General features: G+C 37.0%; 1 protein-coding gene across 2 annotated transcripts in view; it reads right to left on the bottom strand.

Moving 5' to 3' along the window:
- Positions 1-6,861: 6,861 nt before the first annotated feature.
- The window catches only part of PRPF40A (pre-mRNA processing factor 40 homolog A), a 41,071-nt gene continuing 29,128 nt past the window's right edge, over positions 6,862-18,804 (bottom strand). The window contains exons 15-26 of one of the 2 annotated variants that reach the window (XM_067549431.1): positions 18,149-18,299; positions 16,974-17,107; positions 16,471-16,585; positions 16,214-16,317; positions 15,910-16,026; positions 15,212-15,349; positions 14,062-14,157; positions 12,429-12,515; positions 12,240-12,336; positions 12,078-12,139; positions 10,407-10,541; positions 6,862-8,195 (exon numbers count right to left, since the gene is read on the bottom strand). In XM_067549431.1, coding sequence (XP_067405532.1) covers positions 8,103-8,195; positions 10,407-10,541; positions 12,078-12,139; positions 12,240-12,336; positions 12,429-12,515; positions 14,062-14,157; positions 15,212-15,349; positions 15,910-16,026; positions 16,214-16,317; positions 16,471-16,585; positions 16,974-17,107; positions 18,149-18,299 — 1,329 coding nt within the window. In that variant the 3' untranslated portion in view covers positions 6,862-8,102. The remainder of the gene's footprint in view (positions 8,196-10,406; positions 10,542-12,077; positions 12,140-12,239; positions 12,337-12,428; positions 12,516-14,061; positions 14,158-15,211; positions 15,350-15,909; positions 16,027-16,213; positions 16,318-16,470; positions 16,586-16,973; positions 17,108-18,148; positions 18,300-18,804) is intronic. The other variant, XM_067549432.1, reaches the window with a different exon arrangement.

Below are 18,804 nucleotides of genomic sequence, written 5' to 3'. Positions count from 1 at the left end.
AGTCACTTATATTTGCAGTTTATCACCAGGGATGAAGAAAAAATAAAAAATTCCAGGTTCTCACCACCTTCTACCGCATACTACGCATTTCTGCAAAAACTAAGCTTTTTCAGCTTATGAGTCTACATTTTTATTTTGAAGAGACACACTCCTCAATAAAGCCTGCTTAACCGCACTTCACAGATAAACTGTCTCCAGCCAGACAATAGTAAGGGCAAAGGTAAAAACTCACCTATGCAGCACCCCATTCGATGAAGCCATGATTGGAACCATTCCATGCTAACATTATTAACACAGGCAATGTAAGAAACTCAGGTGGTGTCAAGGCACTTGTTAGAAATCTTGGCTAATTTTTACCATTCAAGTTACACCAAGAAGGAATTAAGACCATTTTTTCCTTTGTGATTCTCCCCTTAGCTCCTTTTCACAGGATTGTGGTTTGCCCATTTTTTCATATCAAGCAAAGGTTTCCTAGGACTCTGACTGGGTTGGAAGAAAACTAAATGCTTGGGGCCTTTTATGTTTTTTTAAACTTCTTTTGTATCACCTGCTAATATGATAAGCATAGACCACTTTTTTGCAGGGAGTGAAGGTAATATGGCATCACAAGACCGGCAGGCTGCCGCTGGAGACTCAATAGCTACTTCTGCAATATCCAGTACAAAATAAACATGGTTTATGCAGGAGTAAAAGTCACCAGTGAATTATTCAGTTAAATTTGCTAAATCAAGTCGTTTAGTCTGGTTCTGGCATTACAGTAATCACAGAAAAGTTTCTCCTAGCTGAGCTACTCTAACAATCCCAAGATCAATGACCAAAGGAGGAAGTTCCTAGAGCACGTTTTATTTGGCATTTGCCTTTCAAAACATAGGATCCTTGAGTAAGAATAATAGAGTACAAAAAGAACCAACCCGCCATAGCATTTGTAACTGTTAACTTTTCTTAAGAGCCCACATCCTGGCAACCCTTAGTTCACAGAACTCATTAACTCACCACTTTAGTGTTTTGTGAGATGCTGGGGGGGGGGGGGGGGGGGGGAAGAGTGCCTTCATTTTTACTTTACAAAGAATATACATGCCTTGGCTTGTAACAGAGATCCCAAATGCTGCGGATTTTAGTGTAACAGTTTGAAAAAATACATTTAAAAGTAACAGGAAAGCAATGCAGGTTTTGTCTTTGGGCTGGTCTACACAGCTTTTGTGCCCCTTTAACTATATGGGTGTAGCATCCACAGTAGTTAAAGCAGTACAGCGCTCCAGTATGCATGTAGATAAATGTGCATGTAGCTGCATAGCTTATTTCCAGTCTAACTGCAGCTATACTATGGGGTTGTACTGCTTTATACGTTTTTAAAACATTTGGTACAAAAAATGTACTCTAAAGCCAGCACGTGAGATTGTATTAAGGATGCATTACTGGTCTGGAAATATAATCAATGTACAATCTAGTTTAGACAAGCTAAAGGAATGTTTCTCAAGTGTACTTGTAATCTTCAACAGTACGTGACAACAAAGCAAGCAAATTTTCTGAAAGGCTCCTGGCTCTGTGGCCACATTTGCCAAAGGCCATATGATAGGGTGTAGTGTGCATGCAGAACAGGATGGCACTAAACCCCAAAGGTGTAGTTTAAATTACTGGTATTTCCACTTGGTGTCTTTAGTTTTGTTGAAAAGTAGGATGAGCCAGAAGATAGTGTTCTCTACCCTGACTTTCACTGTCGGCATTGCTTGTATACTTTAAGGTTCACACTTTCATGATATGGGCACTAGAGCTGGTCGTATTTTCCATGCGCATAGGAAAAAATTGCCTTTTTGACCAAGAGGAAAGCGTTTGTGGAAATCAACACTCACTCCACTCATCCAGTGGGAAAAAAGCCCAACACAAAACTTGTTCTTAGCTGAGTTGTTCAGCTCCATGCCAGGGCTCCCTCTTCTATGGCCAGATGTTGTATTCCTTTGCTGCTGCTTTGGATGGTAACAGGAGGCTGCTTGCACAATGTGAGTGGTTCCTAGCTGAGCTGCTGGAGAGGAGGTGCAGCCACAGTAGGAGAAAGGGTCAAAGAGTAGAGTTAAAGATCCACTGCTACACAACATGAGGAGGGGGAGCTGGAGGTCTGCTAGAGACCAATGTTTGGGCACCAAACTACCTCTAAAGAGGTCATGGCCAAATCCTGAAGCCTGCGCACGTGACTGTACACAAATTCAGGGTATATTTACACAGTAACCCACGCAGCCACATGCATGTCTGAGCTAACATGCAACAGTAGCAGTATGACGGCAGCAACGTGGTAGTGGCTGAAGCTAGCCAACCCAGTACAAGGCTACCTGAGCTCTTGAGTACACATGCAGGTAGCTAGGCTGAGTTGCCATGGCCACATGGCTATTTTTAGCACACTAGCTCTCCTTGAGGGAGTGGTTGTCTTTCTACTCACACTGGGACGCATGGTCCCAGCTGCTGCGTAGACATGCCTTTCCAGTATATTCAAGAGAGCCCAGTCTGAACAACTGATTTCTCAGAAAATCCCTCTGGCGGTGCATTAGCCTAGCATGCAATAGTCCTGCTTGGCATCACAGGTTACGAGTTATCAAATCACTTCTGGTGAAGCTGTTCCACTTTGTATAAAGGAACATTCACTACAGCAGGGGCTGGAACTCCCCCGTCTCCCATGGTAATAACACCCTAAGCACCAGACCCTAGAGTCAGTCTGATCCATGAGACAGGCAGAATAACTTTAGAGCTTAGTGGTTAGGCACTCAACTGGGAGAGAATATGGGGGAGAGACAGGGATGACACCCAGGTTCCAGTTCCTGTGCCAATGAATATTCATTATACAAAGTGAAACAGCTTCACCAGGAGAGAATGAGACACTCCCCCCCCCCATAATCAACAGGTGGCTAAGGCACTTATCTGGCACATGAAAGACCTAGGTTTAAGTCCATCACAGAATGGGGAGTTGAAACCAGGACTCCCAGATGCCAGGGGAATGCTGTGAATAGCACCTAAAATGCCTTTGTGAATCTAGTCCTTAGTTTCCAAATTTTCTTGGATTTTATGGAATTAAAGATGCCCAAAATCAAAATGAAACCTTGTAGGAAGCAAAGCGTTTCATTACACTCAACTTCTGACTTGCTGGTTCCAGGTTGACCCAAAACAAAATCCGATTGTTTTTCAAATTGCCAGGAAAACAAAAAATCAGTTTCTTGCACAGGTGTTGTTGGGGGCACATCTTAAAGCCACAAACCCATTCTGGGCTTTGCGAGGTTCAGTGCCAGTGTACTGGGTGTCCAAGGCCACAGCTCTTCATATTGATGAGTCATGAACATGGAAAAGTATGTTTTTGTGCTCCTCTCTTTAGTAGCACTGTCCCGCACTCAGGCTGGGAGATCTTTCTACAGGGTCAGAGAGCTGTGGCAGGATAAAGGGATGCACATCATCCTCCATCTCCAGCAGAGGAATCCATACACCAGGGCTGAAATTACCTGTTGGAGAAAATCTTTTTAGACAAGACCTATGGGCAAACTACTGCCTCAGGATCCCAAGCTTACATACACCAGCAGAACCCTGGCACCTCGGAACAGAAGGGGGATGTACATGGGACACCATAGCCAGAGGAGCAGCACAGGATTCATGGGGCTCCAGAGCAGAAGTGCTTCCTGTTTTGCAGGTAGCAACTCACCTCTACAACAGAATGGTCCTAAGAAAACTGAAGAGATCAAGAGTTTCTCCCACCCCTCGGTATTTCCAGGGAAGAGGCGATCAGACCCACGGTACGTATATGAATCAGGACAGGCTTAGTGCTGAGCTATCAGCTTGATAGTTTTACTCTTTAAAAAATTAGCTAATTAATCATTAGTGAGGAAAGAGCTTCCTCTGCGGTAAGTAGGCAGGCATCTTCATCTTACAGAAAGAGGGGGAAATGGGAGGTAACCTACCCAGGCCGCACAGCAAGCCAGTGGCAGACCCAGGGATCAGAAGTCGTGACTTCTACTACAGTGAAAACAGACTAGGATCATAGTGCCTTTTTGGCACCTGCATGTTCTATAGTTTAAAACAGAAAATAGACCCCACACTTTTTTTTATAAGTGTGTCATCAGACAATCAGATTTTTTCACTCATCTCTAGTAAGCATACACTCTTTATTACCAGCATTTTATTAAGTTACTTTCTTGAAGATAGCCAAAATAAACTATCAAAGTGCTTTCTATGCAGGCTTATTAATAGCTTTATTGATGATAAAATTCATCAGTTTACAAACTATGTAATAATTTGAGTTTGCTACAGTGTCCCACATAAACTCAGTTATCTTACCAATGAAAATGTAGATTTAAGAGAGGAAGTCAATACTAGCATGTCTTGATTGTCTAAAGATAAAACAAGGCAGGCAGAAGGTACTATCTCCCGTGGGTGGTTATTTTTATAAACATTTCTACTTTTAATGTAGGTGTACTATATACAAAAAACTACCATAAATGTTTATTTATCTGTCACTAATTTTCATAAGTCTTCCCCTGATCTAACTTCCTTGATGAAAGTTTCAAATCCTATACCTTTTGATTAACGAGCATTTCTTATTGCAGTACAATTGAAAATAGATTGAGACACTGTCACGTAAGAAAAATAACTTGCTTTTCTCAGCACCTTCATACATAGTTCAAGCTGCTCTTTGAATATGAGGTTTGTATTTACCAAGGTTCAGCTTCCTCATTAGCAATCCATATATCCTGTGAACAGATTTAATTAATATCTGAATAAGAAAGAAGTCAACTCCTAAACAGACAATTTACCCCCTATAACTTTTTTCCTTCCCTTCTTCCACCACCCCAAAGATTTTCAGTAATGTTAGGCAAAAATCCATTATGAGAAACACACCGCAAAAGAATAACAATGTTGTGCAAACAGATGTGCTGCAATATTTCTGCAGCAAAATGTAATCTGTTAAAAATAAAAATAAAATGGCAGATTATTTATGGTGGTGAATAAATTATGCCATAAATGTAATAAGGGAGTAAGTGATAACACAATTTAACAAAATGTGCTGAGACGCAAATTTAAGGAAACAAATTGATTTTGTAACCAAAACTTGGATTTAAATTTTTGAAAAGGGTTTAACAAAATAAATACAAAAAATGGGGGGGAAGGATTCAAGATAGTCCAGCAGAACATGCAACCCAAGCACCATAGCATTGGAGCTAGTGCCTGGGATTCAAGTGAAACTGACTACAAACAGGAAATTTAACTTTCAGTCCAATCTGAGCACTGTGCAAAAGAGACAAATAGCCAATCAAATACTAAATTAGATTTTTAAACGTTCTTTGCTTTAGCAATCAATAGCATTATTAACAAATAAAAGGAAAAAACAAAATTTATCTTGCCAGTAATGCCTTTAATTTCAAGATAACTACAGAATCAGAAGTCAAGGGATTGTGATGCCTTTTGTGAAGGAAAGACAGACTCTAAATTTTGCTGTTATTGTTTATGAGTAAAAAGAAATACACATGGGCAGAACACTTCCTATCACACAAGGAAGGGTCACAGTCCCATCCATTGAAAAACACGAGACTGCAAAACTCTTTTTAAGGGGGGTTGGAGGGAAGAAGAGGGAGGAGAAAAATAAACTTTTCTCAAGAGCAGAAAAAAACTGTCTTGCCAAAATATATTTAAATGAGATCGTGTTTCCTTATTGGGAAGGTTTTTGCAAGATCTGATTGGGAAATACAAAAGAGATACATTCCATTAGAATAATTTACAGTTACACCTTTTTATTTTTAATGGAAAAATAAAGACAGACCTTTTAAAAGTAATATTTACTTAGAAACATGTTTCTTCATGTAAATTATGCTAGGCAATAAAAGTATTTCACACAAATTCTAATGTGTTTTCAAAACTATTATGACTCTCAAAAATTCTAAACTAATTTACTACCTTTAGCATTTCCTCAAATTGTGAATGTAAAACCAAATATTAGACATGATGAACTGTGTATCATCCCCAAAGTCTGTGTTTGGTTTTTCTTTATAGATTTAACCTAATTGTTACAATACCAATGTGTTTGCTTTTTTAAAATATAAACACAGGAAAGTGAATTTTACAAGGTTAGCAAAATATATATATTTAAAATCTAATTGTGATTTTATATAGTCATAGACCAATGATCAGCACTCAATTCCTGACACACCGATTAACCTTTCATACTTGGGTTAGTTGCTGGACATGGTGCAGAAATATGGAACAGTCCCATTGCCAGCATTTTAGTTCATTTGCAGTTTTCTGGATATTTAGAATGAAACATTTTACTATATATAAAAGACAAATTATTAGAATTCTTTACCTCAAACCCTGCCTCGGCAAAACTCATAAGGTGTTTCTTCAGTAACAAGTGATTAACAGATATGTTACGTAGTGATGAATGGCTAGCGTTTGTTATGGTGGATGATGCCAACACAAGGAATGTGCTACGTACTGAATATTCTGTGTATATAATGAATAATCTTAAATAGAAAGACCTGTCATTTCCTTCTTAATATAGTAGACCAAATATTTCTCTAACAAAAGATTTTTCAATTGAAAAGTTTCAGTCTCAAAGAGCAACCCTTAAGAAGTATGAATCACTTACCCATCCTACTGAAAATATTCTGGGTGAATGCTGTAGTTCTAAGCATTGATCTTAAATGACTGGGCTTTTTAGGCATTCATGTACTGGTAACATTTGTCATATGTATTAGAAAAAGAGATTAATATACTGAAAAGGAAGCTGAACTTTGTGCACAGTCTTCAAAATAAAAATTGAGTGAATCAATCATAGATCGTTATTTCTATCAGCTGTACAGAGTATTTAAAACTAGAAATAAATACTAGTACACGCTAAAGGACAAAATTTAATAATTGATAAAAATGTACAAAAATATTCAAATCAGAAAGATTTCAAAATGTGTACCACAGTAGTCAATACTTGTCACTGAATAGGGAAAGTAGAACTTTTCCTCAAAGCAAAACTGGTCAGAGGCTGCCAAAAAAACAAAAGAAAATAAAACACAAAAAAAAGTTGAATTTTAAAAAATACTAGTTTTGATTTGTTTTTTAAAGCAAAGGTTTAGAGCAACATTGATTTTCTAGACACTAATATTGCAACTTCTATTTAAAATTTGGTGGTACATTCTTCAGCAGGTCCTTAAGGCAACATATTGAAATTAATTTACAAGTTGATTTTATGTTAAATTTTCTTACCAAGATAAATGCTGAAATAATGCCCTCAGCCATTTTAATATATATATATATCAGGTTTTACTTTAAAAAAAATGGTGGCTATTTTACAGCAGCGCCCTCTATTGCCACTGTAATGAAGGGCCTAGCAGATTTCCATATAAACACCTATTTGTAAGGGTTTAAAACTACCATAAAAATTCACTCCAAGATGAAACTTGACATAGAAAGTCTCAGCCAGGAAGTCAAATTTTTGTTTAATACAAATTATCAAAACCATAAGTTTGGCCAGTAATATAGTGCACAAATAAAGCAATTTCTGTTTCTGGTGCATCTCTGTAGTACTGTAAATCAAGAAATGGGTTCATTATCCCCCCTCCATTTCCCTCCTCCTGCCAAAGAAATAAAAACAAACACGCAAAGACAGTTAAACCACAAGAAATTACATTTTGAATCTTTCCTAAAAAGAAATTTAGCTTGTCTACACTGGCCTGAAAAACAGGTTTAGCACCTTTTCGGAAAAAACTGTGTTTAAGACATGGATTGCTAGAAAGGTGCTAATACTTTCTCTGGCTAGAGTAGACAGGACCCAGAGTCAAAAGTGAAACAGCTACCGTTCATCATGTTGTACCCTCCCAAAGGGCTCCAGCGTGTACAGAATATATATGCTGCCTAGCAAGTAAAGAACAGAATTTCAACTTTAACTCTGAATTTCCTGTTTTCCTAGCTTTGATGCTAGGCTCCATAATGGTATTACTTGAATGCATTTCTTTATGCGGTATCATTAAAACCCACTGTTATTTCAACAATGGAACTCAGAATATCAGAACTCATGTCCTGAATTAGACATCAGTTTCTTTTATTAAATCCTACTGTAAATTTATTTGGTATAAATAATGTTCTTATTGATCTTCATCCAGTTGTTCCAAGAGGGTTCTTCTCTGTTTTTCTAATTCCCCTTCACTCAGTTCACTGCCAGATGTATCCCAATTACCCTGCAAATAAATGTAATGATTATGACAAGAACACACTGTAAATTCACCCACAGCAGCTATTACACATGGTCCATTACTCATTTCTGGCCTTCATTAGGAAATATAGCCAGAAACTTAAGGGAATACATTCCATACTTAAAGAAACCAATTAGTGAAGCAATATATGAAAACATTTGTTATATTCTAATCCTACAGCCCACAGTGCAAAATACATATTCTTGTATGCAACAGTTCTCAGAAGATAAGCATCCCATGGAGGGTCTACACTAGGTTTCTTGCCACAAATTTTTAATCATTGCTACCAATACTGGTAGCAACGGTGAAAGCATTAGAGTAGACAATGTTCCAGGTATCCGTGCTTGTGTTTTAGCCACCATATTGTCTACCCCTGCTCTCAGCAGGTCATCTTCACAATATAATGTTTAGTACTAGATCTGGGCAATATATTTCTCTGAAAAATGCAAATTCAGCAACACTAAAACATCTTCCAAATTTATGTCAGTTTCAAATTTTTTGACTCAGTTTCCAAATAAATAGAAACATTTTGTTTCAGCATGTTTGAAAAAAATGTTTTGATTTTTTAGTTCAAACCAATTTTTCATTTAAAAATTTCCTTTAAAATTGTCAACGTCAAATTTTATTTCACCCAAAATGATATCCCCCCCAATGTTTTGCTGTGCCAAAATTGGGGGCGGGAGGAGTTATTGGTTTGCCCAGAAATCCCCTCTCCCCAAACTGACAGCCAACCAATAAATAAATCAGTTACTCACAAAGCTCTATTCAGAACATCAGCAGTTGTCTGGAGCCCTATCTACACTAACACATTCACCATTAGTGCTACTAATAGTAACAAGAGTGAGCAATTTTCAGCAAAAAAGCCTAATGTAGACAGAGCTTGACAGATTAGCTGCTCTTGGGTCCATGCTCCCAACACAGTATGTCCCCCCTCACACAAGATGTGTAGTTGGGATTTTCAAAGGAGCCTAAGGGAGTTAGGTGCCAAAATGGGCTGCTCTGAGAGGGCACACATCTTAACGGATTACCGCTTACTCATCCTTCTCTCCACAGAGGTAGTTCTGTCTATGACAGGACTGAACAATTATGTTCAATAGCAATCTACACACCTCACTGATGGTGTTATAAGACGTTTCCTGATGGGAGCCAACATTGTTGAGCTTATGAGAGTTTCTCACTTGGTTACCTAACTCCCTTAGTCTCCTGTGGAGAAGATACAGACTGGATTTTCATACAACTACAAGTTACTCAGATTGGATGCTACAAATAGAACGTGGACTCTCCAAGTGCCATCTCAACAACATTCTTTGCCTTCAAAAAGCCCAACAACCACAGAACTTAGCTCTACTAGCATTTTCTTCCACCACTGATGTAGCTCCAGTGCAGCTCCACCAATGCTAAATCAACAGTGGGGAAAAGGACTGCAAATTCCTAGTATAGCTGCACCTACAGAGATGAAAGATTGCTCAAGCAAATCTGGTTATTGACACGTTCTAGACTGGTATAATCAATAGGCGGATCACGGACCAAATCTGGACCACCGGGCGCTTTTGAATAAACCCCAAAATTAAAAAAAAAAAAATTTTGTTTTAATTATTATTTTCTCTGGAATCTGGACCTTGATTTTACCTTGACTAAGAAACTTGGATCTTGACAAAAAAAATTGACTACCCTTATCCTAGGCTAAAAAATCCCCACATTGTTTTAGCGTGAATACAATTCTAGCATGCAACCATGTGGACTATGGCTCCAAACCCAAATGTTCTTCTTCGAGTGCTTATTCAGGTCCATTCCACAACTAATTCTAAATGGACATGAGCAACACATCTCGAAGAACAGCAGCTACGAGGTAAGTAACTGTTCTTTCTGCTACTTTACTTCAACATCAGTGTACATCACTTTCATTTTTTGGTTTTTGATTTTTTGGCACCACCAATGATTAAAACCACATGTGTAGAATTACTAAGTTACACAGATCCCAACTGTACATTAATAGCAATTTTAAATCTTCCTGGAACACTATGTTCACCTGTCAATAAAAATCAATGTAAATAAATCCTCAGCTCTCATAAATTAGCAAACTACTGTTTAATTAGTTGTATATTTTTATGTGGATCTGTAAAGCTACTGTACTGTAAACTCTAATCACCCTACCCACACACAGACATTAAACAAAATGGAAAAAAGAAAGCTTACAGAATCTTTTCCAGGCCGTTTTTTAGGAGGGGATTTATGCTTTGATTCAGATCTTTGTCTAGGTCTATCCTTTTCATTCTCTCTCTCTTTTTCTTTTTTTTCCTTTTCTCGTTCAGTATCAGATTCTGGTGAATCCTGAGTAAATAAAATGAACAAATGGGAAAAACTCAAAGCTTCAGAATATTCATTTTATTAACATTTTGTATAATGTACACAGCAAGTACCACATCTCAGTACAACTAAACCCTGCAAAGCTCCATTATTGGGTTATGTATAAGCAAACTAACTTATTTAACAAGTTCTTTAGAACTAGCTAGCCTAATGCCATTAACATGGCAGAAGGAAGCAAATACGCAGTCAAATGCTTACACAAATGATTTAAAAAGGAAATAGGTAGGTTGACTACAACGTTAACCATAAACAACAACTAAAATGGGCAGAGGAGAACTTACCTATGAGAGATTAGGTCACACTAGACAGTAGAGCCCTGCATGGGACTGTACAGCCCTGCAGAGGCACTGGGATCCTGCAACCTAATAGCAGGAGCGGGATTAAAAAGCAAGGAGCAGGGCTTTACTAGACACTTCCTGACCAATGAGGTATTTATATACAAGTCATATATTCAATATGGCTTTTTGCCAAGGCTTGATAGAATATTTCCTGGAATGGGGAATGGCTGGAAAGCAACATCTCTGTTGCTGGCTGTTGGCAGAGGTCATGTCTGACTACTCTTGGTGGTTTGTGATAATATTAATTACGTTAGAGTGCCTATAGCCTTGGATAGGAGTCTTTATTATTTCAATCTAAATAAATAAATACAACTGAAATGTTAAAGCAACATTGCTTTCATACTGACCACTGATGCACCTGTGGCAAAGCCTAATTAGCACATAATGGTCTGACTGTTGTTGAATCATCAGAATTGTATGCCACACACCTGACTCAACTGTGTCTAAATTTTCTCCCTATATGACCACCTTTTTGTGAGGGGCACCACTCTCAAAAGAGTACAGCTAAATTTTACAACTTCAGAAAACAAAAACAAACATAAAAAGTACCTGGTGTTTATGGCAATGTAACCATCATAATTTATCAGTAAACCCCAAACCACTTCCCTTCCCCATGCCAACAGACACTCACCCAGTCCTGAATTTTATACAGAAAGAAAGATATCATAACAGCTATATTGTCCTTTATTTTATTCAAGTTCTTATTATGCATCAATCAGAGTTGTATCTGAGTTCTCAAAATAGCCCTGGAACACGGACAGACTGGCAGGAGTAATGTGTGGCATGAGGCAGGAGCAAAAGAGGATTCCCGGCCCTGCGTGCTCCTATGGTTGCTATGATGACTAATAGCCACCAGGACTGCCCTCAGGACTGGCTATCATTGAACATCAAACTACATCAGTCTAGCAAGATTTACCCTTATAAACAGACTCCATAAGCAAGGCCCTATAATACTCAAAATTGAGCTCTCAGAAATTGTTTATTTTGAAGTGTGTGTGTGGAAAACAGGAAATTATTAAGTAACCAGTATTCCTCATCTCTCTGATTTCATATAATGATATTATAAGGTAGCAAGGCTTCAAAGATTCTTCAAAGATTCAGTGGAAAGCAAGAGCATTTTGAGTGTTCACTGGCTAACTCTAGAATAAAGACTGGTACTTACAGACTTGTGTCTCCTTTTCTTATTTTTCTTCTTGTGTTTTTTTGACTTCTTGTAACTTCTCTCTACAATACATGGAAAAGTAAGTAAGTGTCAATAAAACATTAAGACTCAACACTACCATAACAAGGCTTGTTTTCACAGAGGAGAGGGTAAAAGCCTTACCAGATTCTGCACTGGAAGAACGATCAGAAACTGATCTAGACTCTGAGCGTTGCCTTTTCTTCTTTGAATGGCTCTCATCATCATCAGACTCTGAGCCCTTTAAACAGAACATTTTCAGTTCAACATTAGCCTGGCAAGAAAGTGTGTTGTAAAAGTACTTTTCATGTATTGCTCTATGAAAGGTCTTACCGAACGGGAGCGCGACCGTTTTCTGTGATGCTTTTTAGACTTTTTAGAATGTTTCTTGTTCTTTGAATGATGATGTTGACATTCATGCTGTAGTATAAAATAATCCAAACATAATGGTTTTAAAGAAGGTGATTTAGTTGACCAATTTCTTAGCACCAGTCCAAAAAACATGTTCTCGTTCACTGCCAATTTGTTAAAACAATGTAACATCTGAAATCTTACTGTTTGTAACCTTTCCTAACATGCAACATTACATTTTTTTTTTTAAATTAAATTTAAAGAACTGCCATGAATGCAATGTTAAAGTTGTTAAATCAAGCATTAAAAAAAAGTCAGGAATCACATAGCATAATACTTTGAAGACGGATGCAGAGTTTAATTTTTACATTATGCATGTTTAGTCTTGCATTTTGTAAACATTACTAATTTGAATGCCCTTCCCCAAAGTTGGCAAAGTATGTACTGCTCATTAAGATCTACATTATGCCAAATTTGAAGTTTCAAAATTCTGCTAAGATCTCTTTAAAAAGTTAAAAAAATTTTTTTTTTAAAATAAGGTACAGTTCTGCTCTTGAATGTATATGTGTAAAAGTGGCATCTTACTGCTCCCTATTGTGTACAAGATAGAGAGTCAAATGTGCTGATTTAAATGTCACTGAAGTTGTTACTGCTTGTCAATTATTTTACCCTGCAGAGTCAACACAGCTGAATCAGAAAAAGATAGATTATATTCCTTCTTGCACATCAACAGAATGGTGTGTGAATTCCAGACAATAACACCTGTACAAACTCACTGAAGGCAGGTGTCATTCACAATTTGGTTTGCAGAATCTTTACTACAGATGACAATTACAAAAAGGAAAAAACCCGTTTGTCCCCCAAACACTAGGTTGATTTTGCAGTTATAAAAACTGCCCCAATAACTTTAATTTATAAATTGAGCCTATTATATATGGAAATCATGGAAAGAAACACTGAACCCCATGGTTCAGTGTTTTTGAGAATAGAACTGTACTTTAAACATGATTGAAGGGATTAAACATGACTGAAGGGCACTGCTGAGTAGGTTAAGGCACACAACTACAATTCTGGAGGTCATGGGTTCAAGTCCCACTGGATTTCACATTGAAAGGTCATCTGCAGTACATCCAGCTGCAAAATGGGTACCTGATCCAGGGAGTTAACGAAGTCAAAGGCAATTGGACGTGATGCTGGGCACATTACTCCTTAAACTGCATTAGCCCGATGAGCCATCTGTAGCTTCAGGCAGGCTGAATTTTTGAAGGGATTATACCCAAATTTGGGATTATACTCAAATTTGCTTTATAAAAAAAAAAAAAAAAAAAAAAAAAAACCCATCTCTAAGCAGTTAGAAAATTTTAGCCCAAAAGGTAACTATTTCAGGATGTTGTGTATGAAAAGGGAGGTTAGTTAAAACAGCTCAATCACAGATTAAAAAAAAAAACCATGAAAATAGCTTAACTATAATACACTTCACTACTTTCACATTGAGGCTTAATATTTGTCACAAAAATATTCAGTACAGTTTTAGAAAGATTTTTTTCTTACAATTTAAGAGTCATTCAATCCAAGGGACTTACAAAATTGCTATGAAAAACAAATAAAAAATTACCTCTAATACATGTATAAAGTCTTTAAAGATTCTTTTTCTTTCAGATTCTAGAGTGATGTCTTCAAATGCTGGTTCCTTCACAAATCTATCCCTGATCTATATGAAAAGGAATAACAGAATGAAATATTACTGCAAATAGAGACACACACATACATTTAACAATCAAGTAAAACAAACATGATTTCATAAATGAAAAAAAAATATATTGTACTGTTGCAGGGTGAATGTACTCCCTACCCCAACAAGATCATGTATATAATGTGTTCCACACTTCCAAATGTGATTGTCACATTCAGATAACTACATAGTTTCTCCTATAAGTTTTAGACTCATTCTCATTTTTTTAAATGGCTATCTATAAGTGAACATCTTTAAAAGTTCAGTTCCGCTATGGTTAAAGTAAGTAGTTCTCTGACCCCATTTAAAACTGAAGCATTTAAAAAAAAAAAAAAAAAAAATAGGTCCTCCAAACCACCATAAACAGTGAATGCATTTTCCTGCATTTTCTTTCCCATCATTCTAAGTGTGTGAAACAGCAGATCTCTTCTTTTATTCTTGCCATTGTAGTCAACAATTTTGTGACATCACTATTTGTTAGCTTGAAACACTTATCAAACAGCAGATTGTGACATTACTGCATGAATCCAGATGTGAAGGAAAACAGAAACTTCATCTAAAGAGACAGATCTGCTGATGACAGAGCAGCAATGGGCAAGGCAATGGCAAAGGAAAGTAATATGATATTTAACAGGGTTTTGATAAAAATATTTTGAAGTTTCCCGTACTCTTGCAATGGTTCTTCAAATTTAGCTAAACAATTGGTGCTTGTTTTTTGTTTTTTTTTTTAATGATGTACCCAGATGTCATATACTTTTGATAAACTTGCCTTCCACACAAAATGTGTCCTGGAAACTATTTTTTAGAATAATTATTTCCTCAATTAAAAATAGTACTGAAAAATAAATTAATTACCTCAATTCAATGGAAGTTCATTTAAAAGATGGGAAAGACCTATTTTTGTGTGTGTAAGTTATACTGACAGGAATAAGGCTGGAGTCTATGAGATCTGACAGCTTTTTAATAAAATAGCTGCATACATCAAACCAACAAACAACATTCTTGAGTAGATGAAAAGTAACACAATACATACATCTTCCCAGACAGCATCCAATTCAATTGGGGGTGTAGCTTGTTTCAACATACTCTTGAATGCTGACTCTTTCCGCTTCATTTTGCGAGCCTCTTCTTTTTCCCTCTCACGTTCACGGGCTTCTGCCTTTTCCAGCAACTACACAAAGTAAGTCATGAAATCATCCAAAGTGATAGTAACAATAACATAAATAAGCATGCAGTTTTGCCAAAAAGCCTCAAGATATTTCAACTTTGGTATTTTCTGCCATTTTGTTTGTGCCTATTTAAATTATCTACTCCATTACTCAACCTTAAATTTTATATTTCTTCTTTTCTCAAGTCTCAAATGAAGTCAATGTCTGACACAATAGAGAAACTGTTACAACTTGCCAATATTGAATGTAAGTTCATTAGGAAGCATCAGCTTACAAATGCAAAGACATTGCTGAATTTGTACTCTGCAGTTATACTTTAGGATGGATAATTTAGATTTTGAACAAGAACTTTCCCTCTCCAATCTGCATTCTGGAAACTGACAATATCAAGAAACACCCCCTTAGCAGCGTATTTTTATTATTTATTAAGCAGCACTATATTTATTAAAGTACTCATAAAACACACCTAAAAAGATGCAGAGAAAAGAATATTTCACTGTCTAATAAAACATTTTTAAAATCAATTTTCTTAATACGGACATACAGGAATGTTAAAACTTACACTATTGAAAGCCAGTTTGATATTTCCAGCATCTAAGGTGGTAGCTCTTTTAGTTGAACTGATGACCGTAACAAAATCTTCAAAAGTAGTATTGACTTCAACCACAAATGCTTTATCCTGCAAGAGAGTTACCTCCTTGGCACCAGGTGGGTCAGGAACTCCCACGTTAGCACTAATGCACACTGCATTAGCACAACATGAAATCCCAACTCCCAGTGTCAGAGTTACATTATTAGTTAATACATTTGAATAATATATTGGTTCCTCTTATTAAGACATATGAAAAAGCACATTTTTTCCTCACCTTTAAGATGTCTTTTATTATCTTCTTTTCATCATGGTAACGTGCTTTCAAATCTTCAACGTAAAACTTGAAAAGATCAAGTGCAGTTGATCCTAACGAAAAAACTAGAGAAGTCAAAAGCTAGCTCTAACCAAAGAGCTGCACTTTTTAAAATTTTTTTTAGAAAATAATCATCACCATACTTCTATTTTACCCCGAATGTACACTCTCTGTACCTGTATCACTTTCTACATTGTTGGAAGAGGAAGTAATCTTACCAGGCTGACCAAGCATGTTAGTAAATCTGATGTCAGAACTTATGGTTGGATACAATTCCATCCAAGAGGACATTGAATGTAACTGCCCATGTTCATGTAATTCATCCAAAAATAGCTGCAAAATAGGATGGAATAAAAGTGTCCATTTTCACATATTTGAAATTGTGCTTTTGCATACTTCATGCTATAATTATTAAGAGATACTATCAAATTAACTCATTTGTCAAACCACAATTTAAGAAATAATTTCAGGTATTATACCTGCCCCTGAGGCGCCTCATCCCCCTTCTGACATTCCAATTACATTTTCCTACTTATTAAAATGTGTCACACCTTTCACTGCTATCCGGGGAAACTGACCTATTACACAGAGGAATATATAATTATTAGTATATGTTAGACAGGCCAAGAAAGCTAGTGCTTTTACTTTAAAAAGGACAGTCTGAAAGTATGTGGAATATTTGAAAGCAGTTAGATTCTACAGTTTAAAAAGTTTCACCAACCTGAAAAGATTCTCTATTTTTACGCTGGCGTCGCCTTTCCCTCAACAAACTCTTCTGTTTTTCTTCTTCCTCTTCTTTTTCCAAAGCCCTGATGTGTTCTTCAAAACAAATCAGTGCATCTTCTTTATCCATATCTAGAAAAGAGGAGAAAGGGTTTCCAACCGAGAAATTTTTTACCTAAATTTTCTGTTAGCAACTTCTCTCCACATTCATCACTAATGGGTAATAATGGGAAGGCATTATCCATTAGTGACAAATGATAGATGCTACATAGCAGAACTGGTCTCATATTGAAGGATCCTAGTCATAAACAAAAACAAGATTTCTGTAAAGAACACCGGGGGTGAGGAGAAGATCATTTGTGCTATCCTTCCACATTACCAAAGGTTGCCATGGAACAGGAAAGAATGCAAAAGGGATATTTGTCAAATACTTCAATAAATTCACATAATCACAATCTATGAACAATATTGGACAACATTAAACCAAGTGAAGTTGCAGCTGTTTCAGTCCCAGAATATTAGAGATAAGGTGGGTGAGGTAATATCTTTTACTGGATCAAATTCTGCTGGTGAGAGACACAAGCTTTTGAGCCACACACAGCTCTTCTCCAGGTCTTCTGTGTAGCTCGGAAGCTTGTCTCTCTTACTAACTGAAGTTAGTCCAATAGAAGCTATTACCTCATCCACCTTGTCTCTCTAATATCCTGGAACAAACTCAGTCTTCATGAAGAGGCCAAGGTTTGCTTTGTTATGGACAGTAAATTACCTTCCTACACTTAAATTGCGACTGCACTAGGAGTTGGAGAATGAGGTGTAGATCACACTTTCTAGAAAGAGATTAATATATGATCTCGCTCTGGTCTATTTGAGGGCAAGGTACAGGAAGTGGCTGCTGTACTTGGTATTCATTGTCAACCATAGCCTAACAGGGAAGAGAGTGATTTGGCCTCCACTGCCTTTCAAATGAGATGATAAAACATTATTCGTAATATTAGGTGTCCACTTCCCAAAATACTATCTGAAATGAACAAAGCAGACCATTTCACATAAATTGCTGGACAGCTGTCATTATTTAGTTGTTGCTGATTTGGCAAAAAAATATTTAACTATTTATAATCGTAACTAAACCAGTCCTTCTTCAGGAAGGGATTCCTACTTTTTTTTTTTTCTTACTCTGAAGTTCTTCATCCTCTGCAAATGTAGGATTATCCATCAGATACTGTTGGGCCTCCGACCAAGTGGTACTGTATGTTACATTAGCCATGTTGTCCAATATATTCTTCAAAGCCTCCCAATTCCTCTTTCGTAACTGCTTAGCTTGTTCCTGAAGACAGTAGTAAGAGCAACAAAACAAAAACAAAAGAAACAAAAAACCAAAACCAAAAACAAAACCAAACAACCATGCATTAATTTTCCTAAAGTATCACATTATGTAACATCAAGTAACACCCTCTGATTATATACAATGAAAATGACAAATTTTGGACACACATACAGTAAATAACCTATATAGATTATAAAACCACTTGAATACATGGCCATATCACCTTGTATGTAATATTGTCACATCTAGAGCTGGCCCAAACTCTGAATTTTCAGAGGAAATTTCTGTATTTCAAAATTTAGCTTTGTTCTGATGCAGTGAAGTGGTGAAATTGGCAAGAATCATATCAATTTCAATCAGCAGCTGCCAGGGCTCCCATGGCAGCCCCACCATGTGGGCTGCCTATGGGCTAAAGACCCCAGGCCTTCCAGACTCCTGGTGATTCAATGGTGGTGCTCTTCTTTAAACATATGGATGGATGCACACACACAAAATGTTCTTAGGT

Source organism: Emydura macquarii, unplaced genomic scaffold (assembly GCF_026122565.2).
Source record: "Emydura macquarii macquarii isolate MOO-44397 ecotype Brisbane River unplaced genomic scaffold, CSIRO-AGI_Emac_v2 contig_1253, whole genome shotgun sequence".
Taxonomy (NCBI): Eukaryota; Metazoa; Chordata; order Testudines; family Chelidae; genus Emydura; species Emydura macquarii.
The sequence above is the reverse complement of the archived record's forward strand: the minus strand, read 5'-3'. Positions and strand labels throughout refer to the sequence as shown.